The sequence below is a fragment of the Lampris incognitus genome, chromosome 9 (genome assembly GCF_029633865.1).
Source record: "Lampris incognitus isolate fLamInc1 chromosome 9, fLamInc1.hap2, whole genome shotgun sequence".
NCBI lineage: Eukaryota > Metazoa > Chordata > Actinopteri > Lampriformes > Lampridae > Lampris > Lampris incognitus.
Genome location: NC_079219.1, coordinates 28,716,019 through 28,744,005, shown reverse-complemented (window position 1 = coordinate 28,744,005; position 27,987 = coordinate 28,716,019). Strand labels below are relative to the sequence as shown.

Genomic DNA, 27,987 nt, shown 5'->3' with positions numbered 1-27,987 from the left:
ATCGTTTCTGTTGTAACAACTGACCCAAATGGTAGTTATGTGGTTGTGATTGGCTCATTATTTAACACCCCCTTAATTTTAGCAAATGTGTATGCCCCCAATTCGGATGATAGTAATTTTTTTCAGAAATTGTCTTCACTCTTTACCTGGTATTGACACTCACCAATTAATACCTGGGGGAGATATAAATACTATTATGGATCCAGTTTAGACCACTCCTCAATAAAACCCTCACCATCCTCAAAGTCCTCTTTGGTTTTACAGTCATATCTGAAGACATATGAGGCTGTTGATGCTTGGCGATTTCTTTTTCTGTCGACCAGGCAATACTAATTTTTCTCTCCGATGCATCAAACATACTCACATATTGATTACTTATTCATTGATAAAAAGCTACTATACATTGTCAAAGCGTGCACATATAATTGTATTGTAATATCCAATCATAGCCCTCTGGTTTTAGAGCTCAGCTTCCCACATCAACATTCAGTTTAATCATGGCGGCTTAAGCCTCTCTTACTATCTGATGAAGGATTTATCTAGTACATTTCAAAACAGAGTGATATTTTTTCTGAAAACAAATATAACAACTGATGTAACTTACAGTAAGTACTATGTGGGAAAGTTTAAAGGCATTCCTATGGAGCCATACAATTTCATACTGTTCGTTCACTAATGAACAAAAACATAAATGTTTAACTGAATCAACAGATTTCATAATGAAGTTGGATCAGCAACACTCAGCTGCTCCTTTTCCAGATCTCTACAAGCAAAGGCTAAATTTACAAACAGAATTCAATCTACTCTCAACTAGACAATCTGAACAGATGCTGTTTACGTCTAGATGATCATGGTATGAGCATGGAGAAAAAGTTTCCAAGATTTAAGCCCACCAGCTACGTAAATCAGAATCTACCCATATAATTCTTGAAATCAAAACCCATTGTGAACATATTACCACAGACAAGATAAATGAGTTTTCAATATTTTTATTCTAATCTTTATAAATCTGACGTTAAACAAACCTGAACTATCTGACAATTTTTTGATAAATTACCAGTTCCAACTTTAGACCCACATTTTAAAAGTAAACTAGAAGAGCAAATAACCTTAGAAGAAATTAAAATGGCCATTAAATCAATGCAGAGTGGAAAATCTCCAGGCCCAGCTGGTTTTCCGGTCGAATTTTTCAAAGTATTTAGTGACAACTTACCTCCACTTTAACGAGAAAGGTACATTGAGTCCTTTAATTCAAAATGTCTTCCCCCTACACTTGAACAAGCAACAATCTCACTTCTATTGAAACCAAATAAAGACCCATTAGAGTGTTTGTTGCACCGCCCAATATCCCTTTTAAATGTAGATTTCATAACATTATCTAAAATTCTCACCCTTGGACTAGAACAATGTTTGCCCTTCATGGTTTCTTCAGATCAAACGGGATTCATGAAAGGTAGGCATGGCTTCTTCAATTTATGCAGGCTTTTTAATATTAATATATACTCCATCATCCCCACTGTCTGAGATTGCTTTATCACTTGATGCTGAAAAAGCCTTTGACCAGGTGGAGTGGGATTATTTGTGTTACACCCTCGACGAATTTGGTTTTGGTCAAACATTTTTTTGTGTGCATAAAACTCCTATACAGTTCACTCATGGCTTGTGTTGGAACAAATAATTCACACTCCCCCTATTTCCCACTGTTTGGTTCCCCATTGTGGAACCAAACCGGGATGTCTTCTCCCTCCTCTCATGTTTGTGATATCGATCAAATCATTAGCAATTAAGTTATGAACTGATAATAGGGTCTGGGGGATTCCAAAGGGCAAGCCAAGAATATAAAGTGCTGCTGTCGCTACATGCTGATGATCTTTTACTCTACATTTCTGACCGTATAAGCTGTATTCCCTATGCGCTTATCATTTTTCAAAACTTTAGTAATATTTCTGGTTATAAATTAAATATTCACAATGGCGAACTACTCGCTATCAAGTCTAAAGCCAGGGAGATTTCATTTAAAGCTTTTCCAATTTAAGGTAAAGATGGATCACCTGACCTATTTGGGCATCAAGGTTACACATTTATATAAAAAATTATTTGAGGAAAATTTTACCCCCCTTCTTGAATGCACCAAGACAGATTTTCAGAGATGGGATAATCTCCCATTATCATTAACTGGATGCATTAATGTCGTAAAAATTAATACTTTACCTAAATTCTTATATTTATTTCAATGTATCCTAAATTGTATCCCAAAAAAGAAAAAATATATATATAGATATATAATATATAATATATATATATATATTAACACACTGGACAAACACATTTCTGCATTTATTTGGAATAGTAAACTCCCAAGGATTCATTAAGTTTTTATGCAAAGAACAAAACAATCAGGAGAGCTAGGCTTACCAAATTTTCAGTTCTATTATTGGGCAGTGAATATACGAAACATGCTTTATTGGCTGAGTGTGCCATTCATGAAGACACCAGCATGGCTTTATACTGAAATGTCACACTGTGGTAAAACCTCACTACCGGCTTTGCTTGGTTCAGCTCTTCCATTAGAATTGTATACCTATAAGTGCAATCCTTTGATTATATCATTCTCTTAGAATTTGGGTACAGTGTAGGAAAAGGCTTGGATTATATTCAATGTCGATTCGGGCACCAACTTATTCTAATCATACATTCCCACCCTCTATGATAAATTCTGCTATTAAGATCTAGAACAGTCATGGTATATATAGTTTTAACAGTAGAACGACTGGGATTTCACTCCTGTCAAAATGACGGACAGTTTCAAACTCTATATTTTGTCAAGATAAATACCCAGTTGAGATATTAATGCATTGCATATGTTAGTATGTCTTTTAGGAAATCACTGACACCTAAATTAACATTTTAATAACTATAATGCTATTTTGAAACAATTTAAACTTCAGAGTGACATGGTCGAACTTGAATAGCAAAATTGAAAAAATGAAAATATCACCTGAAAAACAAAATTAAAAACACATATTGCTAATATAACAAATGTAACAAGGTCTATAAAACTTGAAATGCAAAAAGGAACTGAAATTAACTACTGGGCACTGCGCAACAGTCTTATAATGGCAGGAAAAAAACTGATTTTCTGTCCATGTGCGCGCGTATTTCCCTTCTCTCAGTAGGTGAAAAAAGGGGTGGTTTGTCGCCAAGTTTGAACGCCAGAAGAAGGGAGATATACGTACACCTGGCAGAGATCTGCACTCTACTGAGTGAACTCTTCTAGTTTTGAATGGGATCAGTTAGAACAGATTCATGCATTTTTCTTACTAATTCGTAGATTTATCCACTAATGATGAATTTTCTTCTATTTGCCCAGGTATTGATAGTTTTGGATGATATTTCCACATTGTCTTCATCACCCCTGTTTATGTTTGTTTCAATAGTAAGATTAGATGTAATTTTCTATATTCATATTTTTTCTTAATTTTTTCCTATTTCCTATTTCTACTGTTTTCTTCCTCTATAACATCAGGAGGATTCGCCCATTCCTCACCGATGAGACGGCACAGGTACTCATCCAGGCTCTGGTCATCTCCCGGCTGGACTATGGTAACTCCCTCCTTGCTGGTGCTCCGGTGTCAGCCATCAGACCCCTGGAGCTTGTTTGGAAAGCTGCAGCTCATCTGGTGTTCAACCGCCCTAAGTTCTCCCACACAACTCCCCTTCTCATGTCCCTACACTGGCTCCCAGTAGCTGCTCGCATCCAGTTTAAGACTCTGGTGCTAGCCTACAAGGCAGTGAAAGGAACAGCTCCTTCCTATCTCCAGGCCATGGTCAAGCCCTACATCCCCCGCCCGACCACCTCGCTCTGCTGCCTCGGGACGCCTGGTTGCCCCGTCGCTCAGAGGCCCCTGCTGCCGATCGACCCGGTCACGGCTCTTTTCTGTCCTGGCCCCACACTGGTGGAATGAACTCCCCACTGATGTCAAGACAGCAGAGTTGCTGCCCACCTTTCGGCATAGGTTGAAAACTCACCTCTTCAAGAACTACTACCCTGTTACTTGCTCTTAGCATTTATTGTATTCACACATTAAAAAAACAAAAAAGAACAAAAACTCTTTCTTGCGCTTTTACTTTAGCGCTGGTTTTGCTCTTTGATGCTTGTTTAGAGAGAAGATGCACTTATGGCCTCTGATGACTAGTAGTTCTCCTGATTTCCTATGTTAAATGCACTTATTGTAAGTCGCTTTGGATAAAAGCGTCAGCTAAATGACTGTAATGTACTATTATATGAATGAATGTGGCGATTTAAATTCTGGTATTATGGTAACCTACTGCCTAGTCAGAGGTATATTTATAGGGTAGCCTAAACAGTGAAATTATGATAGTGTTACCCTGAGATCTACCATCAGCCCAATATTATTATTGTCATTAAGGAAGAGATGATTTTGGATAAATTGGTCTAAACTTATATTCAATGTTTGTATATAAATTGATGTAGTTGCTGTCCATTATAGATTGTGGAGTGTCCAGCTTTGATGGTGAGATGTGCCTTCTAATTGGCTAATTGCATACAGACTGTGGGACTGATTGCCTGACAGCTAATGGTCCCTGATTGGCCTCACCTGAGGAGGTGTTGGCTATATCTGTCTGAAATGTTCTTTGTTCGTCTGCTTTACCTGATGAAGGGCTAAGGACCGAAACTTTGTATCTCTAATAAAGTTTATTGCAAGTAAAAGGACAGTGTGCAGAAGTTACCTCTTCTCTTGCCTATGGATATTTCCCACCATGCACCTGTCTAGAAGAAACTTAAGGTGTGCATGAGCCTTTACAGTCAAAATTCGGCTTTTCCCAGACTCCTATGTCCCAACTGAATTCTCTCATTTGGGTCATGAGCTAGAAAAAAAGTTTAAAACCTTACTATTGTATACAAGCTGGAACCCCACAGCCGTCACCTCCAGGTCAGAGAAAAACTCCATCCAGAGATGGTTGGAAGTGCTGGTGAGAGAAAAGCCTTGCATCGATGTGCCAGTGTATGTGCCAAGGACTGGAGCTGCACTGTCTTTCCCATCATACACCTGAAAAAGAATGGACAATAGTGGCATATATTTGTAGTTGTCATAGTTGTTGGTGATGACACTTCTCTCCATTTCATTTCTCACCCGCTAAATAATTACTCCACTCATCACAACAAAAAACAAACATTGATGGAGGTGGATATAGAACTACAGTAATTTCAAAAAGGCAAAGAATTGTGATATATACTTTACTAGAACTGCAGAGGGGGACATTTGCAATATGTTCTATGTCTCAAAAGAAGCCGTGACTTATTGCCGTCAGTTCATTTTTATTGTAGCAATTGTATTACAAAACTGAATAAAAAACAGAAATTACACTGGATTGATCTCAGTTCTTGCCACTCAATTTGTTTCATGCAGCTTTAATGCTGGATCAACATGACAGATAATGGGATTCAAAAACTGATAGTTATAATGGAAATCTGAAGGTAAAACTTCGTTCATCATCTCCTTTCTCCCATTCTGTTCATCCCAAGTGCATCTGGAATGAAGTCTGTTAAAGGACAAGCTTTGTCTAATTGTGACAACAAATTTTTCCTTTGTCTTTAGAAAAAATAATAAAGAATATGCACGTGTATACAGGCTCTACCATTTTGCATAACCAAATGAAGAATATGAAAAGACTGCCCGTAATATTGATATGTAATTGTGAAAGCTTTGCGTCTTTTTTTAAGTTATCTTCCACTGTTTGAGGTGAAAAAAAATCCATAGAAAACACAACATACAGAAGTCATTAATTTTTCAATAATGTTTATTTCAATGTTAAACTTTTGAAGTATTTTGATTATAAAATTAGATAAAAGCAACCAGCATAAATAATCTAAGAGCATACATTGTATTTCCCTTTAATTTTTTTTGTTTTTGTTTGTTTTTTTGTTTTTACAAGATGGGCACTTTTAGGGTATGTTTGACATTTTTTAACCTGAAAAAGATAGTTTGGTTTTCGGGGGTTTCACTATATGTCCTACTTACCTAAACTCTGACAAACTCCTGGATACCTTTATGTCTGAGTTTAGTCTAGCTAAGATAGCCAAACTAGGCTAGCCAAGCTAAGCTAGGCTAAACTCACCATTCAATGCACCTTCAAACTGCAAGCATAGACATAAAAAAGTCATCCTTGAGTTTGTCTGACTCTGTTTAAGTAGAACACAGAGTAAACCAAACCAAACCATTCCCATTTATATCTTTTAACACATCTGGAAGTTGTCTTAAATCGAGGCTCCAATTTTTATCTCAAGTATGAGGTTCTTATCTGGCATTAATTGACTTAGTTTTGACAGGCAATGAATAACTGCTCTCCCAGTAAAGTACACGTATACGCTAGCTTATGAATTTTATATTTCATCAATCCCACCCACCTTTCTTTGCATGTTTCCCCAAATTGGAGAAACGCACAAAATGACCAATGAAGGAACAGCTTGCAGCATGCAACTCCATTAACCTCAGTGGGGAGCTGGGGACTACATTTGATTTTGTCGTGATCATACTGATGGCACCCACCCAAGCTTTTTAACTGCCCTTTAGAAGAGCAATGAATCCCTTTCAGTCCATAGATATGATGCACATGGTTTCAAATTTGCCCTCACTTTCCTGGCAGAATAGTGCAGTATTCTGATTCTGTCTGGTTGGCCTTGTATAAGAAAGCAAATAAAATTCAACTCTTTGTATTATTGTTTTCTCTCATGTTCCTTGTTTATAAAAGTGCACAATCTTTCCAAGATCAACTTGTTTTCGTTCCTCTTTTATTTTATAAACAACACAGCAAATCTGCTTCCTTACATATCTCAACACAATGTTTCTATTATTAAATAGGTTTTTTTTTTCTTTTTCCAACAAAGATGGGATCACATCGGGCAGAGCTTTACCTTGAGGATGTCACCCAATGCGAGTTGAAAATCATTGGCAGTGACATTGATGCCTTTGCCTGTTTGGACCTGGATACTATATACACATTCGTGATTGTTGTCATAGTTCATCGGGTAGTTGGGTGACAAAAGAACTCCCTCGTTATTGGAGACCACTGACCCACACTCCGCTGTAAAAAGACAAACACAAAGAGGAAACAGAATCATTTACACAACACAACTGCAAGCATACCAAGAGAGGCATCAATTAGAACAAGGAAAAAAAACTCAAAAGATGGAAATTAATCGAATCTATATTACTGGGAAATTAGCGTGTTACTAAAGAGATTAAGGTAATAGCGCTGCCTTATTTGGATAATCGTAATTATTAATTCATCCAAGTGTCACCCCCCTTTATTGCTTTAATATCATAATAATTGTTATCAACTGGCGGTGACACATCGAAAACTATTGAGCACACTATTAACTGCTTAGTATGAAACATTACAGGATTCATTTTATAAGATTTACCCTACAGGCTTTCTCGCCCCATGCTTAGACAAAACTGGAAGGGATTCCTTTAAAAAAGATAGGTAAGTTTGAAAAAAAAAAAGGAATTCTCACAAATGACAAGCCAAGAGCCAGCCAGCCCTGGACTTGGAGGTGAGACTGAGTTAATATGTGTTGTGTGTTTGCTGCATGTTTTATGCACACCCAACAAAACATGAAACAACTGCAGTTTATTTGTTTTCTCGTAAAACGTGATCATGCATATTCTAATACGCATTAACAATGCAAGTGAGACACTACAACTTAGAGGCACTGCATAAATCTATTCCACCACCGGTTTCTAAACTCTATTGTCTTGTAATATTCATGCCATCAAAGTAGTTCTTTCCCAGCATAGGGCCAAAAAGGGGTGTACTAAAGCCAGGGGATAGTAAAAACGTATAAACCACTCCATCATGGAGTCTGATAAAGCTATTAGTTCATATGACATGATGCCTCAACTAGAACATTATCTCTGGAGTCAACTCTTAAGATGTGCAAGTAATCAAATTAACTTTCTCTAGGGGCAAAATTGGTTCACAGAAGTAATAAATACTCTCTTGCCAGCTTGGTACACCCTTTAGTGGAAATGAGATTTCATGGGTTATATCTATCCAGGCAGCTCAGTAAATTATCTAACACAGGTCTGATCTTTCAATTTTTTTGTCTGATTGAGGAAATCATGCAGTCATTCAATGATTTCATTATTTTATCCATATCAGATATGTAAAAACCTGAAGTTAGCACACAGTTTAAATATTCTGTATAATCTGTAGGGCTGCCCCCTAATAGTCAACCAAAGGTTAGTCAATGAGAAGAGTCTCAGTCGACCAAGTTTTCATTGTCGCTTAGTCGCAAAAAAACAAAACAAACAAAAACAAAAAAAACAACATGTATAGCGGTTTTATTTATCATTTGCTTTATAAAGTTGTAACTTGTGTGATGTTATACTGTGTTGAAACAAATGAACAAAATGTTCAGTCTCCTTGCTGGTCATTCCGACACATTCAGAATCATTATTCATTACTTCTTTTGCTGGTGTCGTTAACAGGTGGCTCGTTTTGTTCAGGCGCTTGTAAAATTTATATTTTAAAGGCTTATAAGTTATTACATTGGTTTTACAAGTTCATAAGTTGTGTGACATTATACTATGCTGAAAATTAACAACATGTTCAGTCTCCTTGCAGGTTGTTCTGACACAATCAGAACCATTACCACATTTGCCGGTGTCATTAACAGGCGGCTCGCTTCATGCATGCGCCTGTAAAATTTATATTTTAAAGGCTCATTATTACGGTTTTATATTTCTCTGTAATGTAGCAGTGTTAACTATGTTGCTTTAAATCATTCTTTCTCAGCCCCAGAACTCAAAACATTTTCTGACGCCCAACAAAATATATATTTAAATAATTAATATCATAAATGTTCGATGACTAGTCAACAAATGGCTTGAACTAGCGACTACTAGTCGAAGGGGAAAATCTTTGGTCGGGGCAGCCCTAATTATCTGTATATACATACACAAATAGGAAAGAAACCAGAATAAAAGCAGCTGACCACGTACCCACACACCTTGGCAGAGGGGTGCTCCACATGCGGCGGCCACCTCCCAGGCAAACAATCTCCCTGGCCCCCTGTAAACGATAGCCTTTGTTGCAGTAGAAACCAAGTGAGTCCCCAATCCCGAATTTAGAGCCTGTGTGCCAGCCAAACTGAGGAGTCCCAGGGTCTTCACAGGGCTCAAGATCATACTCTAAAAAAAAAAAATAATGAATATATACCGACAACAAAACAGCAGGGATTTAATGAACCATACACCATCTTTGTTTGCTCTTAATAAGAAAATAATGCACATGATACATTATTAATGGTCTATTGTCATAATGTGTTGTGTATTATCATAAACAATTTGTGATGCTGATGCAAATCAGAGAACATAGGAGAAATGAGGTGCTTTCATTCAACACCTGCCTTCATTTGCCAGTATGCTGGGTTTTGCATTGATCTTTGTATAGAAAATCCTTTCCCCAGCTCTACCTTGGAGCGTCAAATGGTACAATTTCTTCAAAGTTCATGAAAGGTTAAAATCTGAATTCTAATCAGGTAATCTATTGATGCTTAGCGCAGAACACACAAGGATACACGGACACACTGACACTGTCAGATAAATTCATGAATATTCATAGCAGCACAAGTTATGCTTCATTTCAGCAAACAGCAGGCAAACATTTAGCCAGACTGCTAACGAAGCAGACCCTCTTTCACACACTCTCACAGCTTCATTCTCTCCCCGCCCTCTCTGTAACCCCTATTCACTCATCACCACCATCTGTCTCCCCTTCCCTCACATTCCCTGTATCTCCCTCCCTCTCATCTTCACCTCTTCTTCTCTGTTTTCCTCCCTTCTTGCTCTCTCTCTCTCTCTCTCTCTCTCTCTCTCTCTCTCTCTCTCTCTCTCTCTCTCTCTCTCTCTCTCTCTCTCTCTCTCTCTCTCGCTTTGTCACTCTCTCTCCCTCTGTAGCACCCCCCCACCCAGCCCCCCACAGGCTCAGAGCAGATGATGCCTTGGGATATCCATCCACGTGGCATGCTTTGATGATCAATCCAATCACAATCGAACGCCTACCTTTTTGACCTAGCAGTCTCTTAATTATCCTTCTCAGATCAGCGATGCTCGAGGCACGGTCTGCCTTAAGCCTGCTCCTATTCTGACCGACAAATTACTCATTACATGTCACTTGATGTATGCTTTAGAGGAGCTTAGCACTTTTGATCTCGTCATCCAGTGAGCCAACTGACTCTGTTTCTTTCACCTTTACACCCCCATACCCTCTGTTCCTTTACTGCCCCACTTCTATATCAACAACGTTGTATCTTTTCTCCTCTCCTTTTCCCTAATGTCTCCCCTTAATGTCTTCAAACCCACTCTAGTCATCTCCCCGATGTCACCTCGACACCTCCCCCCTTATAAACTCTCCCCAATCATGTGCATCCTTGCAGTTGCTACCTGAAAAGGAGATGTTGAATCCTTGCAAGGATATGGAGAAGTCAGAGATGAAACGCAGCTGGGCCTTGAAGTTCCCATAGAGGCCAGCGTTAACCGGAGCGGGACGCTCAGATCCAGTGAGCCGAGCCAACGGCTGGGCAAAGCTGCCGTTCTCAGTGATCAAAAGGTAGTCATGGTGGTCCTCCAGGTGGAAAGAGTGGAAAGTAAACTGGACACCTTGGAGAGGAGAAAAAGAAGAAAACACAACAGATTAGAGGTTATTGGGTAACTGGAAAAAAACAAAAAACAGGAGCAGAACATTAAATAATTATGGACTAGACAGTTTACAGAGATCTCCAGTATACAGTTCCTTCATGATCTCTTACAACACATTCAAGAAAAATAAAAGCCGCCCATCAGAAAACAAGCAGTTTTTTTTTGTTTTGTTTTTTTTGTATCTTTAATAAGACTTGCTGGACAAGAGTTCCTGTTAGTGGCTGTGCAACATGTTTTTTTTTTTGTTTTTTGTTTTTTTTGACAGAGTATATATAATCGTCCTAATCTTCACCTACACACCAAGAGAAAGAATGAAAAAACAACTACTTTATCTCATTTGAAAGTGATATTTCAAATTGGCAGGAGGGATAGTATAAGAATTGGACAGAGGGTATGTAAACTAGGCCTGTGAGAGAAACTAGATCTTTATTGAACAACCAAAGATTTTTTTTTTTAATTTATTTCTGATTTTTCCCTTTTTCTCCCAATTTAGTGACCAATTGATCCCTATTTTAGTTCAAACACCCACCCTTGTACTGCATGTGTTCGCCAACTGCATCTCTCCGGCTGGCAGTCTCAAAGGAGACACCTCCCCACTTTCGTGACAAGGCGAATCCAGGCCAAACCACTGCTTTTTCCGACACACAGAGATGCATTCATGGGATGAACACAAACCGACTCCGCCCCCCTCCCGAAGACAGTGTTGCCAATTATTGCTGCTTCATCGAGTCCGGCCATAGTCGGATCTGACAAGACTTGGGCGCGAACCCCGGTCCCCAGTGGGCAACTGCATCGACACAAAGTCGATGCTTAGATCGCTACACCACCGCGGACAGGGAACAACCAAAGCTTTAAAAACATTCTCATGTTCATCTCGACTCCTCAAAGGAGGAAACTGAGACAGGCATTTACTGTAAAGACAGGATCATTTTGTAATACTATGAGACCACACTGAGGTATTTCAGTAAGTCTCCTGGTGGAAGATAATTAGAAAAGGGCAGTAGACAGAGAAGATAGTATAACTAATCGCAGACTGGGGCACTGGGATAAAATCAGTTTGCTTTTCGAATTAACAGTAAAAGGCATATCAAAGGGGCGAGGTTACTGATTGTAGAATTAAAAATTAGCGGTGTGATATCAAAATATAATATCACAACACTTATATAAAATATTGCGTTTTTGCTGCACATTTTTAGGAATACAGTTATAATGTAACTTCTTGTTTACTGTCCATTAACCAATTGTGCCTGACTGATTACGTCTTACGTCCTTAGACTGCAACGTTGGGTTGCAACCGTTGGGTCGTTGGCGACTAAACCGGCACACTCACTTCAACCCTTGGGTTGTTGTGAGGAGGATGTGTGGACACACAGCAGGACTAAAAACAAAACCTATCAAAGGTTGGATGAGTTCCTCTGTGAACCGACGGCCATCCATACCTGGAGAGGAGATAGGGACCACCAGGTACTCCCCCTACTGAAACACAATGATGACTCAACCTGTTGAGTCATCAGCCGTGCGCCTATGACCTCCATAAGTTACGGAACTGATGATAATGATGATGATGTAGTCTTATGCTCATATATTCCTGCTGGTTTTACACTTTGTAAATAGACTGTGGTCATTGGTTGATGTGAAAGAGGATATGGTTGTGCCATATGCTTTGCAAGTACCCAAAGCTACAGTAAATGAATGATGCACATCTGAACACCAAACTTCTTTGCAAGTACTTTGCCAGCTAGCAAAATGCTTTTAAAGGTTGAATCCAGCCACAGCAGTGCAAGATAACTTGGTATTTGCTGCTGACTGCAATAGCTTATAATAATGTACTATGTGCATCTTGTAAACTATTTAGACTATCGACATTGGTACTTTAAAGGTATGTGACCATAGGCGCTGATCCGGTGAGTGTGCAGATGCTCGACCACCCACCGAAAATCTTGAGCACCCGAACAGAGAAGGTCAATCAAAAAATGAATGAATGAATGAATGAATGAATAAACAAATAAATATTTCATCTTTTAAAAAAAACTGCATCTATTTATTTTCTTTCATTTCTCTTTTACTTATTTATTCTAATATTATGGGTGAACATTTTAACTATGAATCACATTATCCAATTAAAATTGTTAAAGCTCTTTGCATGTGTACATTACTGGGCGTGTGTGTAAATACTACCGCATCAAGACTGTGTGCTGGTATGGTGTGGCTGTTATCATTTTAGCAAAGCGGTGTAGTATCTTGTTGCAGTTTGTGTCTACAGCCGACAGATGACAGCAACCTAAAAAGCCTACAACAAGGTGTCTTTATGCATGCTCAAGAATCCAGGTAAGAAAATCAAAGAACGTTGAATCAGTTCATCTGGATACAACGTTTACTGACGGAGAAGAACCTACAACAAGGTAATTACTAAGGCAAACGGAAAAGAAGTGATTTTGTGACAATTATCGCCTCGGTGGTATTCACTTAATTTGGGCCCCCATGGGCAAAAACATAAATCGGAGCCTACGTATGTGACTAATCAAAATTCATCCATAATTCCCAGCCAATCATTCCTTAAGTATTCAGTCTGGTCACAGTAAAATTGCTGTAAATTAACGAAGCAAAACAGATTTTTTTACAGAAAATTTGAACACAGCTTGCAGCCCATCAATGCCAAAAACTAATTTTGAAAAATAGGCAGGTTGAACAGTGAGAGGGGATGAGAGTGTCTCTGTGACAGATCAAGTCAAGTCAAACTTTATTTATACAGCACATTTCATACACAGGGCAACACAAGGTGCTTTACATAAAATGACAATACAATTGCAACTCAATCATAAATGTGCAAATACAGAAAATAGATATTCATATCAACAGGTGTTAATACAGAATACACAAATATCAAAATATACAAAACCCACACACACACACACACACACACACACACACACACACACGCACTTAGTACCCCTAGTTTTGAAATGTTTTTAAGATGGTAAAAGGCTAATCTTGTGAGATGGCTGATGTGGCTCTTAAAATTTAGATCACTGTCTATGATTACACCGAGATTTCTAGCTTTACTTTTGCACTCCAAAGACAGAGAGCTGAGATGGCTGCAATTCTCTGTCTCTGAGTCTTTGCACCAAAATAAGTATTTCTTTGTCTCCTCAGAGTCCCAGTAGCTGAAAGACTTGATTAGCCTTCATGACCCGGATGGCGTGTCACCCTCCTGTCTTAAAGTCTGCACTGACAAGCGTTCAACACCATCATCCGGATATCCTTCACTCCAAACTCACCCGGCTAACTGTACCAGCCCCCATCTGCCAGTGGATTAAAAACTTCCTGACAGACAGGAGGCAGCTGGTGAGGCTGAGGAAAATCACATCCAGCACCCAGACAATCAGCACTGTCGCCCCTCCAGGGATGTGTGATCTTCCCTCTACCGTTCTTCCTCTACACAAATCACTGCATCTGAGGTGATCCGTCTGTTAAACTCCTGAAGTTTGCAGACGACAAAACCATCATAGGCCTTATCTAGGATGGTGACGAGTCTGCATATTGACGGGAGGTTAATCAGCTGGCCCTCTGGTGCAGCCATAACAGCCTGGAGCTGAACACGTTCAAAACAGTGGAGATGACAGTGGACTTCAGGTGTAGCTCCCCAAGACTGCCCCCCCACCCCCACACACCATGGTCAAGAGCATGGTGTCTATGGTGAAAACCTACAGATATCTGGCTTCCAACATCTCCCAGGACCTAAGGTGGGCATCCAACATAGACACAACCATCAAAAACGCCTTGCAGAGGATGTACCTTCTCGCCAGCTCAAGAAATTTCACCTGCCTCACTACTGATTCAGTTCTACACTGCAATAATCCAGTCTGTCTTCTGCATATCCATCATCATCTGGTTTGGTTCGGCCATCAAACAGGACAGGGACAGACTATAACAGATGGTTACGTCTGCAGAGAAAATCATTGGTGCCAACCTGCCCTCCATTCAGGACTTATACACCATTCAGGACTTATACACCTCAAGACTCAGGAAACATCACTGCAGACCCATCACACCCTGGTCACAACCAGTTCCAACTCCTCCCCTCTGGTAGCCGCTAAAGAGCACTGTACCCCAAAGCAATCAGATATTAAAACAGTGAATGAACAATGAATGCTTAACACTATCAAATAAATCCAACCATTTTGTATATACTGTACTGTACATTGTACGTATACTGGTATGCTCTGTCATGTACATCTACCTCAGGCATGTATGTAAGTAACCTGTTAACATCTATTTCAGCATCTCTGATATATTCTCTGAACCATTGCACTTTATCACCTCTTATTTCGCCTGCATACGTCAATCCCTGTGTATATATCTGAAGATTGTTGTGTTGTAGTGTTGTTATTCCATATTACATATACTGAGAGAGCCACAAAATCGGAGTCAAATTCCATGTATGTACAAACCTATATGGCCAAAAACATGATTGTGATTCTGATGACAAAGAGACGCTGATTCTTACAGCACCTTCACCACCAAAGGGTAGTAGCTTAAGCCCGCTGGAGCAGAAGCCAGACCTTGAGGGGTAAACCTTACGGATGGGTGGGAAAGATTGGGAGATGTGTCAGGGTGCTTTTTGGTATATTTTGGTACTTTTGGTATATAGTTCAGGCAATGTGCTGTTATTTGAACTATTCCCAAATTGTCAATTTGCCTTGGATTTACACTGTAATTACAGCCCTTTCTTATAAAATCCCTATTTTGTTTATAGATGACGGCATTTTTCTTTTGATAGATGCACATGTGGCAATCATAGAAAACGTTTCCCAACAGAGAATGTATGCTATAGCTAAAGGTAGACATATTACATTGAAAGTTGTCATAAACAGTGTGTGCATAAGTGTGTCGGATGGGGTTGGGTAAGATATAGAAAGGTTTTTAAGGTAATCTACCTGTTTAAGACTAAATGAAAATACATTTAAACTTTTATGAAATAATGGTTCATTTCTATTTCTACATTACTTGACAAGATATTATTGGACAGGTTGCAGAATACTGTATTCTCTAAATGCTAGTCCATACAGCCAATATAAAAGAAGTTTAAACCCATAAATATGGTTAAGGTTTTTCACTTTAAGGGTCCCCTACAGTATATATCTTCTCAGTTTTCAGCAATTTTATATAATTTCCAATGGTCAATATATAATGTTTCTTAAGTCACAGAAAGCTGAATCAGTTCATCTGGACACAACACTTATTAGGAGAACGTTTCATCACGCATCTAAGTGACTTCTTCAGTGTCAACTGACTGCAGGTGTCCCCACCCTTATAAACAATACAGTGGCATGACGACCGAAAACAACGATCGGTTTCATATGCAAATTGCCGTGACCATTAACTAGAGTTACAATGGCCCTGTGTACTATTCACAGAGGATTGGGAAATAGTTACAATCACAGCATTGTAGGATGGCGTCAGATGTACTCTTAGCTTCACTCCGCCACCCACAGTTCAGGGATGGTCGTTCCGTCTTCACATACATGGCCTCTTTGACTCCCCATTCAAACCAGCATTCCTCCCTGTCAAAGATGTGCATATCCTCATCCGTGAAAGAGTGGCCACTGGCCTGTAGATGGGTGTAGATTGCGGAGACATGGCCTGATATGTTAGCTCTTCTGTGCCATCCTCTTCGCAATTTTCTGTTTGATTTCTCCGATGCCCCTCATGGCACTTAACAGTGTACACTATATTGCTCTGTTTGTGCTGGGGGACGCAATCCTTGGGGACCAATTTCTGATGCAGCGTGTTTTGGGAATTGAAAGCAACTGAGACGTGGTGTTTGGAAAATATGTGTCTCAACTGTTCCAACACTCCTGCCACATATGAAATCACCACTGGTTTAGGCTTAGGCAGCTGTTGTCCTTCTTCTCTCTTCGATCAGTTGGTGCACTGGTTTGGGCGTCTTCTTGGCTTTGACAAACGCCCAATTATGATAACCACACTTAACCAGGACCTGTTTAATGTGAGATTTCTCCCCTTCCCCGGCCGCTGTGTTGGTGGAGACGTTGTCAGCTCAGTGGTACAGCATCCTGATGACTCCTGGTTTATGCTCCAGTTGATGATGAGAGTCAAATTTTAAGTACTGATCAGAATGTGTTGGTTTATGGTAAACATCAACCATCAAATATCCACCCATCACCAATTGCAATTTCACAGTCTAAGAAGGCTAACCTGTCATTTTTTCACATCCTCCCTGGTGAACTTGATGTGGTTTTTCAGAGTTAATGTGGTCGGTAAAATCTGGTACACCCTGAGATTTAATTTCAACCCAGGTGTAATCCACAAATCTGAACCAATGGCTAGGTGGTGTCCCTGGAAAGGACATCAGAGCCCTCTTTTCCATTTACTCCATATACAAGCTGGCCACTATAAGTGAAACTGGGGAACCCATAGCACACCCATGCTTCTGCCCTTCGTACTGCCCCCAGTATGTGAAGTAGCTGGACTGAAGACACAGCTTCAGGAACAGAAACACTTGGTCAGTGTTAAGGGTGGTTCTATTGCTAAGGGTGGAGCCGTCCTGTAATATCATATGAACCTCCTCCACTTTTTCATTAACAGGAATGCACAGGAAAGACATAGCATAATAAGAGACCATTGATTCATCCGCCTCCATAATGATGTCCTTCACCTTATCCACAAAATCCATAGTGTTCTGAATATGATGTTCATTACTGTCTACCAATAGGTTAAGAATAGATGCCAGAAACTTAGAGCTGTTATAGGTCATCATACTAACAATGGGCCATAACGGCACATCCTGTTTACGTATCTTAGGTACACAATAAAGACTAGGTGTGGTTTCCTCTGGGTATAATCTATGGTACAAAATTCTGTCAATAGCATTGTCCTGCTCTAACAGCTTCAGACAATCTATAACCTTTTTCTTGTAACCACTTACGAGACCTCGATTCAGGGGCTCATTAAGTATTTACATGTCACTAAGTAACATCATAACTTTCTTATGATAATCTGTCAGGTTTAATAAAACAGTGCCTCTGTGTCTTTCCACCGGAAGGATGATGATGTTATTGTCCTGACTGAGAGTCGTGAATGCATTCCTCTCGTCTCTGCTGATGTTGGATGGAGGCATCTTCACATTGTTGAGGTAGGCTGAAACTTTTGTTCATAGTTGCTCTACTTCCAGTTCTGCAATGTTGTTGTTATGGATTGCTGATTCCATGGCTGTTATCAGTTTCATTAGTGGGACTTACCTTGGCGTGACAGCAAAATTCAGCCCCTTAGCAAGGATATCTTTCTCTGCCTGGGTGAGTTGTCTGTCAGACAGATTCTTCACCCACTTGTCCACATCACCGGTGTGTGTGGCATTCACCTCTCTGTTGGCCATTGAGGGAGCCGTCTGTTATCTGCCAATGTCTCTGGCTTGAAGCAAGTAGGTCGAACTTCTTTTGCTGCCTGGGTTTCGACTTTCCATGTCCGTGAACTCGATCACATTATAGAAAGTGGTCTCATCTAGATGCAACGTCTCCGTTTGATCTGCTCCACTTTGGCTTTCGAAATGTTGATGGTAAAATTAAGGTTGTCTCACTCGTACATTCAACAGCTGGCTCTGTGCCTCCTGGAGGATCTTGCTAGCTCGGTGGCCCTTGGCCAAAGATTTCATTTGCAGGCTCTTAGGTGTAATCCCACTCTGTCTGCACCTGAGGCTGAATCTCAGGTGGTTTCTGTAGTCTGCCATCTTATGCACTGTTCACTCGTACTGACATACAAGTTTAAGGCAATCCTCGCCAAAAAGAGTAAAAATGTCTTGATGCATGCTCAATAACTCAGATAAGGAAATCACAGAAAATTGAATCAGATCGTCTGGATACAATGTTTATTGGGAGAAACGCTTCATCCCTCATCTAGGTGACTTCTTCAGTCTCAACTGACTGCAGGTATCCCCACCCTTATAAACAGCACAGTTGTATAACAGCACAGTTGCATGTGAAACTGATCCTTGGTTTGGCCGCTATGCAACTGTGCTGCTTATAAAGCTGGAGACACCTGCAGTCAGTTGAAAATGAAGGTCACTTAGATGAGTGATGAAATGTTTCTCCCAATAAATGTTGTGCCCAGACAAACTAATTCAACATGCTATGATTTCCTTACCTGGATTATTCAATGTGCATCAAGACAAATGTTACTTAAGGTTTATCTGAAAATATTTTTAAACAATTTATTATTAACTGCACTGACTGAACAGCTCACCAAGGACTGACAGGGAAACCAGTTGATTCATGACAGGCAAATGCCCCAGTCAAGTTTGCTGCAAAATCCAGAAGTGAACTGTGCTTCAGAAGGCAGCCAGGAGAGGAGTGAGCCAACAGCACAATAGTGTGCGGGCTCATTCCCGTCTGGTAGAGAGTCCCCCGGTGCCCTGGCAAAAAATCCCAACCTTGCTCTCTCCATCTGGCCACCTAATTATCCCCCTCCCATGTAATTGGCTCAATGATTCCCTCCCTCTCCACCTCAAGTTGATGTGTGGTGAGTGTTCTGGCACAAAATGGCTGCTGTGTATCACCCAGGTGGGTGCTACACATTGGTGGTGTTTGAGGTTAGTTTCCCCCCTTCACTGTGAAGTGCTTTGGGTATTGAGATAAAGTGCTATATAAATGTAATGCATTATTATTATTAGTGTTATGGGCTGTGCAGGAGGACCCAGACGACCACTCAGGAGGCGGAGGACTCTTTAGTAACACTTAATGAAAAAGTAAGAGAGCGAGAAATGCAGGATGTGTATGGTGCTCAGGTCGTTTTGTTTGTGGGGTGTGTGAATATGCTATGTGTAGTGACAGGCGGTAATGTGTCTAGCTATGCGTTAGAGTAAAATCCTAAGTGTGTGTAATACATCATTGGCGTGTTGGGTATTGTGTAAGTGTGTGTGCACCAGCAAAGGCTACCAAGTCTGTAGACAAAGGGGAATCGAGGAGTGGTCCAAGTTCAAAAAGCCAAAGTTTAATCCAAGGAGGAGTCCGAGTTGAAAAAGCCAAAGTATAGTCCGAGGAGGTTGGTTGGCAGGCGAGCCGGCTCTGCGCAACAGGTCATAGGAATGCTATGGGAAGATCTGGGAATTAGTTGAGTGCAGACCAGGATTTTGTAAGGGTTGAAGTGATTGCAGATGGGGAACAGCTGAGATGATTGTAGATGGGGCACAGCTGAGGGAATGAGTGACCGGGGAAATGCAGAGCCGTGGTGCCAGTCTGCCAGCAGATGGCATCAGAGGCGCCGCAGGGCGCGCCGTGCCTGTTGGGAGGTGCTGGGAACCTCAGGGTCTGAGTCCGGTGATGGGGAACGTGAACGCGCCCCAGCTCTGATGGTGAGGAGTGGAAACTCGGGCAAAGCCGAGCGCCGTGGAGGCCCAGAGGGAACGGAAGAGGTAGGTTGCGGGGATTGGGTAGGTGAAACCATAACAATTTCTCTTTGTAAATGAATTTAAACTGTTCCTTCCTGCTATGCTCTTCCTTTGGAACACCATGTAAAGAATTGTTCACTGACTGACCGCCAGAAATGGCACACCTGACATAGTCAGGTTTACTACTCATGTTATAAGTAACTTGTCACTCTTAGCTACAGTAATCTTTCTGATGATAGACCCGATATGACTGGCATTACCTGACTTTCCAGAGAGACTGACCAGGGGTGGGTGTTTAAAAATTACTAAATTAAAATGAATGGTCCCCTGGTTTTATTTCACAAGGGGGCCCAGGTGTGACAGGCGAAATGTAGGACCAAATCTGGTTGGCTTGTTGCATCTAGAAATTTCTACCTGAAACAAGACCAGCGAAATGGAAAGTAGCACCAACTTCATGTCTGGAACACCAACTTCATGATTTCCCCACATATAAATACAATTTCAAACTGCTCAATCATTAGGAAAATCCAATTTTCCAAGACAAAATAATTATAGTATAGACCAGTTCTAAAACTAGACCATTCATGTATTGCTCCCTGTTCTTCGTGTAAGCTAGTCTATCAATCTCTTCTGACTGATGTGGATAATAGTATGTTAAATGGGATGAGGTATTCCAGGAAATATCAAGAGGTCCTTCATATGAAATTATTTTTAATTAAGGGGAAATGTAATGGTGCATATCATTTGAACTGGGAAGTTGGAATTTCTGAGTTCCTAGTCAGAAATGTCAACTGGAACGCCCCCTGAAGTCAGATTTCTGAATCAGAAAGTTGCTAGAACCTCACTAATCCATCCATCCATCCATTATCCGAACCGCTTATCCTGCTCTCAGGGTCGCGGGGATGCTGGAGCCTATCCCAGTAATAATTGGGCAGCAGGCAGGCAGGAGACACCCTGGACAGGCTGCCAGATCATCTCACAGGGCCAACATTCCCCCCCTTACCCAGACACATTCATACCTAGGGACAATTTAGTATGGCCGATTCACCTGGCCTACATGTCTTTGGACTGTGGGAGGAAACTGGGGCCGCTGGAGGAAACCCACACAGACATGGGGAGAACATGCAAACTCCACACAGAGGACGACCCAGGACGAGCCCCAAGGTTGGACTAACCCGGGGCTCGAACCCAGAACCTTCTTGCTGTGAGGTGCCCGCACTAACCACTGTGCCACCGTGCTGCCCACCTCCCTAATCCCAACCTCAATATCCAAGATGGCTGCTCCACGATGTTGATGCGCGGAGCTGTAGTAATATACTAATATTAGCACTTCTGTCTTATTTGTGTCTCACTAAATCAGTCGTACACACAGTACTGTCCAACTTCTATCTGTGGAAACATTTCTACGGTGTAATGCATTGTTATCAACTCACGTTGCTAACAATGGCTAGAACTTGGTTTTCCGTCTTGTACTGGAACGCGGTCAACTCGGGTGGGATGTCATTCCCAGCTTCAACTTCCGACTTCTGATGTAAGTGGAACACAGCATAATACACAGTTTAAACCTGTCTCCACCCATTACTTGGCTGTAGTGGGCCAAGATGGCAGCACGTGCACAATGCGAGGCTGAGCGATTACATTCTGCAATTTAGTCACTATTTGGCTTCTGTTATTGGCTCTCTTTACTCTGTACATTTGGCCGACTATTGTGTCAACAGGCCAACAAGCACTCCTGGACATAGGGTTATTTTACAATAACGCTGTTTTGGACATCAGTTTTGACCACAACCTGCTATCTCCAGAGTTCATCAAATCCCCACAGCTGAGTGAATCAGCCACCCTGACCGGAGCTGCTTGGCACCGACGCAAGGATCGTAAATAAAGGCGAGGGACATGGAGAAGTCTACAAACCAAGCTAAAGCTAAATCCCCTTTGCTTATCACTACCCAGCATCTTCCTCGCCAATGTTCGGTCCCTGGCAAACAAAATTGATGCGCTACGTCTCTGATTCACCTCACAGAGAAGACTATTGGACTGCAATGTCATGATCTTTAGGGAAAAATGGCTTAACAACAGTATCCCCAGAAGCACGATTGAGCTTGAGGGGCGCTACGCCTTCAGGGCCAACAGAACAGCTGAAGACTCCAGTAAAACCAAAGGTGGGGGACTATGTATCTACAGTGCATCCAGAAAGTATTCACACCCCTTCACTTTCCCCACATTTTGTTATGTTACAGCCTTATTCCAAAATGGATTAAATTCCTTTTTTTCCTCATCAATCTACACACAATACACCATAATGACAAAGAGAAAAAGGTTTTGTAGAAATTTTTGCAAATTTATTAAAGATAAAAAACTGAAATATTACATGTACATAAGTATTCACGCCCTTTACTCAGTACTTGGTTGAGGCACCCTTGGCAGCAATTACAGCCTCAAGTCTTCTTGGGTATAAAGCTACAAGCTTGGCACACCTATATTTGAGGTATTTCTCCCATTCTTCTCTGCAGATCCTCTAGAGCTCTGTAAGGTTAGATGGGGAGTGTTGCTGCACAGCTATTTTCAGGTCTCTCCAGAGATGTTCAATGGGGTTCAAGTCTGGGCTCTGGCTGGGCCACTCAAGGACATTCACAGACTTGTCCCAAAGACACTCCTTCATTGTCTTGGCTGTGTGCTTAGGGTCATTATCGCGTTGAAAGGTAAACCTTCGCCCCAGTCTGAGGTCCTGAGCGCTCTGGAGCAGGTTTTCATCAAGGATCTCTCTACTTTGCTCCATTCATCTTTCCCTCGATCCTGACTAGTCTCCCAGTTCCTGCCGCTGATAAACATCCCCACAGCATGATGCTGCCACCACCATGCTTCACTGTAGGGATGGTATTAGCAAGGTGATGAGAGGTGTCTGGTTTCCTCCAGACGTGACGTTTGGCATTCAGGCCAAAGAGTTCAGTCTTGGTTTCATCAGACCAGAGAATCTTGTTTCTCATGGTCTGAGAGTCCTTTAGGTGCTTTCTGGCAAACTCCAAGCGGGCTGCCATGTGCCTTTTACTGAGCACAAGCTTCCGTCTGGCCACTCTACCATAAAGGCCTGATTGGTGGAGTGCTACAGAGATGGTTGTCCTTCTGGAAGGTTCTCCCATCTCCTCAGGGGAACGCTGGAGCTCTGTCAGAGTGACCATCGGGTTCTTGGTCACCTCCATGACCAAGGCCCTTCTCCTCCGATTGCTCAGTTTGGCTGGGCGGCCAGTTCTAGGAAGAGTCCTGGTGGATCCAAACTTCTGCCATTTATGAATGATGGCGACCACTGGGCTCTTCAGGACCTTCAAAGCTGTAGAAATTGTTCTGTACCCTTCCCCAGATCTGTGCCTCGATACAATCCTGTCTCGGAGGTCCACAGACAATTCCTTTGACTTCATGGCTTGGTTTCTGCTCTGACATGCACTGTCAACAGTGGGACCTAATATAGACAGGTGTGTGCCTTTCCAAATCATGTCCAATCAATTGAATTTATTACAGGTGGACTCCAATCAAGATGTAGAAACATCTCAAGGATGATCAGTGGAAACAGGATGAACCTGAGCTCAATTTTGAGTGTCATAGCAAAGGATGTAAATACATATGTACATGCAATGTTTCAGTTTTTATTTTTATAATAAATTTGCAAAAATTTCTACAAAACCTTTTTCACTCTGTCATTATGGGGTATTGTGTGTAGATTGATGAGGGGAAAAAAAGGAATTTAATCTATTTTGGAATAAGGCTGTAACGTAACTAAATGTGGGGAAAGTGAAGGGGTGTGAATACTTTCCGGATGCACTGTATGTTAACAAATCTTGGTGTACAGACTCCTCTGTTACTGGAGTTGCTGCTCTGCTGATTTTGAGTACTTGATAATTAAGTATAGGCATTTTAACCTGCCAAGAGAATTCACATCTAGGGTTATAGCCACAGTCTGCATAACCCCGAACGCTAATACTAAAGTAGCATAGAAATAACTGCATGCTGCTTTTAGCAAACTCCAAACAGCATACCCTTATTGTAACTTTATAGTTGCTGGGGACCTCAATCGTTCCAACCTAGGGACGGTGCTCGCCAAATTTCATCAGAAAGTCTCCTGTGCTACGAGAGGTGATGATACATTGGACCATGTTTACACAAACATTGCTGAGGCTTTCAAAGCCAATCCAAATTTTGTTATCCTGTTTTAATGTTATATCCTTCTCTCACTAAGACGTGTGACTGTTTTGTTTTGTTTTTTTATTTATTACATGGTGATGCTGGTCATGTGGCTCGAGTCCTGGGCTGTTCCGGTGGCGCCTGGACACTGCTTGGCATCCTCCTTATCATATTCTTCATATATTTTATAATTCCATTATAATTCTGTTATCCTCTTTCAATGTTGTATTTTATAAATTGTGTAAACACAACATCCATTGCACATTGTCCATCTTGGGAGAGAGATCCCTCCTCTGTTGCCCTCCCTGAGGTTCTTCCTATTTTTTCTCCTCGTTAAAAGAGGTTTTTAGGATTTGTCCCTTATCCGATGCGAGGGTCTAAGGACATGATGTTGTGTTGCTGTAAAGCCCCCTGAGGCAAATTTGTAATTTGTGATAATGGGCTATACAAATAGAATTAACTTGATTCCCTCCCCCACCTGTGACAGTCGGATCACCTCTCACTTTTCCTACTCCTCACTTACACCCCACTCATTACACGTGTGAGGCCATCTGCGAGGACTGTTAACATATGGCCTGAGGGAGCTGAATCTTCATTTCAGCACCGATTCCAGTACACTAACTGGGCCGTGTTTGCTACCCAGGCCACCCAGGACTCCTGCATGGACACTGACTGTTATACTGCTTCTGTGCTGGACAACAGAGATGTGGACAATGTCATCACTCTTAAACAAATAAAATCATTCACCAATCAGAAGTCTTGGATGAATGGAGAGGTCCACTTATTGCTGAAGGCACACGACGCTGTGTTCAGAACTTGTAACGCAGGGGCCTAAGGTTCAACCAGGGCTAAACTGAAGAAGGGCATCAAGAGAGCCAACTATATGCCTAGAAACTGCAGATTGAGGAGCACTTTGACAACTCTGACCCTCGACGCATGTGGCAAGGCATCCAGGCACTCACTGACTACAAACCCCTAAACCCCGCCCCCACAAACAGCAGCACCTCCTTCCCGATGAGCTCAACTAATTCTATGCTCAGTTCGATCAGGACAATAACAAACCAGACACCAAAGCTGAACCCCTTACAGGTGACCAGCCTCTCACTCTGGATGTGTACTCCACACTGAGCAGGGTGAAGGCATGGAAAGCTGTTGGCCCTGATGGCATCCCTGGCTATGTGCTGAGGGCATGTGTGGGGCAGCTGGCTGGTGTTTTCACTGACATATTCAATCTGTCCCTGGCTCAGGCAGCTGTCCTCTCACAGCTAAAAACATCTACCATCTTATCAGTTCAGCTGGAGCAAGCCCGATTGACTTCCACCCCATTGCACTCCCCTCCATCATTTCAAAGTGATTTGAGAAGCTCATCCTCACCCACCTGAAAACATGCCTACCCCTGACCCTGGACCCTCAGCAATTTGCTTACTGTCCCAACTGGTCAATAGAGGATGCCATCTCCACCGCACTACACTCTGCTTTTGACTCACCTGGACAATAACAATATGTAAGGATGCTGTTCATCAACTTCAGCTCAGCATTCAACACCGTCATCCCCTGCAAGCTGGCTACCAAAATCCATGACCTTGGTATCAGCACTTCACTCTACAACTGGACCCTGGATTTCCTGAGCAACAGACCGCAGTCTATCAGGTTACACTGCCACACCTCCTCCCCCCTGACAATTAAAACTGGCGTACTACAGGGCTGTGTGCTGAGCCCACTCCTCTACTCCCTTTTCACCTATAACTATGTTCCGGTGCATTGTTCCAATACCATAATCAAGTTCACCGGCGACAACATGATGGTAGGCCTGATCAGTGATAACAACGAATCAGCCTACAGGAAGGAGGTCCAGTATCTGGCTTTGTGGTGTGCTAAAAACAAGCTGATCCTCAACAATGAGAACACAACGAGCACATCGTGGACTAAAAGAGATCTAAAGACTGCGAACAGACTCCCATTTACATCAACTGGAATAAGGTAGCGCGTGTGTCCAGCTTCAAGTTCCTAGGCATCCACATCTCCGAGGACTTCTCTTGGAGTATCAACTCTTCCACCATTCAAAAAGGTGCAGCAGTGTATTTTCTTCTTGAGGAGACTGAAGAAAGCTCACCTTTTCACCCCCTGGTGAAATTTTACAGCTGTACCATTGAAAGCATTCTCACCAACTGCTTCTCAGTGTGGTACAGCAGCTGCTATGTCTCCAACAGCAAGGCCTTGCATTGGGTGGTGAAAACTGCCCAGCACATCATTGGCACCCAGTTTCCCTCCATTGAGAACCTCCAACAAACATGTTGTTGGCAAAGGCCCGAGGCATCATCAAGGACACCTCTCCCCAAACCATAGTCTGTTTACCCTCTTTCCATCTAGAAGACACTACAGGAGCCTCCACTCCCGCACCAGCAGGCTCAGAAACAGCTTTTCCCTATTGCTGTTACCCTGCTAAACTCTGGTCCACGATGTTAGCCCCCCCCCCCCCCCAACAGGGCCATAACACCCCCTCTGACTCTTAAAACCATATTTATATAGTTATATGTTTTTGTACTGCCTCTCTGTTGTCTGTTACACTACTACTACTACACAACTACATACACTGTATAATGATTTATTTATGTTTTTACTCAGTTTATATTTACTCATTCCCACTCCCATAGCTTTCTTATTTTTATATCTGCACTACTGTATAGATTTAAATACTGTATACATACTGTACATTATTCATTACATACTGTATATTCACATTTATTGACAATCCATATTACCTCTGTTACACTCATACTCATTATACCTTGCACTTTAATGTACTATTTTGCACTTTCTGCTTAGCTAATAAACTGCATTTTATTGTCTTAGTATTTGTACTCTGTGCAGTGACAAAGTTAAATCTAACCTAAAAAAAAACAAATTACATCCTGGGGGTATGCCTCTGATACTGGGGGCATAGAGATGTGCCTCTGACTTTGTAATTTGAAATTTTTAGTTTCTGCCCTCTGACTTCAGACTACCTTGAATCAGAAACCAGAAATCGTTGCTACATCTCTAATCAGAGTAGGAGCAGCAGTGTAGTAGGGTTGGAAATATAAGTTGAAAGAAGGTGGCAAAATTAATTTGTTTTTTTTTCCGTTTATTTATTTATTTGGATTTTCCCCCTTTATCGCCCCAATAGTAGCCGGCCAATTACCCCACTCTTCCGAGCCATCCCGGTTGCTGCTTCACCCCCGATGCCAATCCGGGGAGGGCTGCAGACTACTACATGCCTCCTCCGATATATATGGAGTCACCAGCTGCTTCTTTTCACCTGACAGTGAGGAGCTTCGCCAAGGGGATGTAGCATGTGGGAGGATCACGCTATTCCCCCCAGTTCCCCCTTCCCCCCCGAACAGGTGCCCAGACCGACCAGAGGAGGCACTAGTGCAACGACCAGGACACACACCCATATCCGGCTTCCCACCCGCAGACACGGACACGGCCAATTGTGTCTGCAGGGACGCCCGACCAAGCCGGAGGTAACATGAGGATGGAGATAACACGGGGATTCGAACCGTAGATCCCTATGTTGGTTGGCAATTGAATAGATATGTTTTTGTTTGTTTTTTTTCCTTTGAAAGGGTTTACAAAGTTATCTTTGCCAAAGTTGAACTCATGTCATCAGTATTGACTGATTGCATGTAGACATGTCTGCAGTTC

The 27,987-nt window shown here is 41.7% G+C and overlaps 1 protein-coding gene across 1 annotated transcript in view; it reads right to left on the bottom strand.

The window, feature by feature from the left end:
- The window catches only part of LOC130118211 (CUB and sushi domain-containing protein 3-like), a 473,370-nt gene that overhangs the window by 270,356 nt on the left and 175,027 nt on the right, over positions 1-27,987 (bottom strand). The window contains 4 exon segments of the mRNA XM_056286604.1: positions 4,916-5,072; positions 6,938-7,107; positions 9,030-9,218; positions 10,473-10,688. Of these exon segments, the coding sequence (XP_056142579.1) occupies positions 4,916-5,072; positions 6,938-7,107; positions 9,030-9,218; positions 10,473-10,688 (732 nt within the window).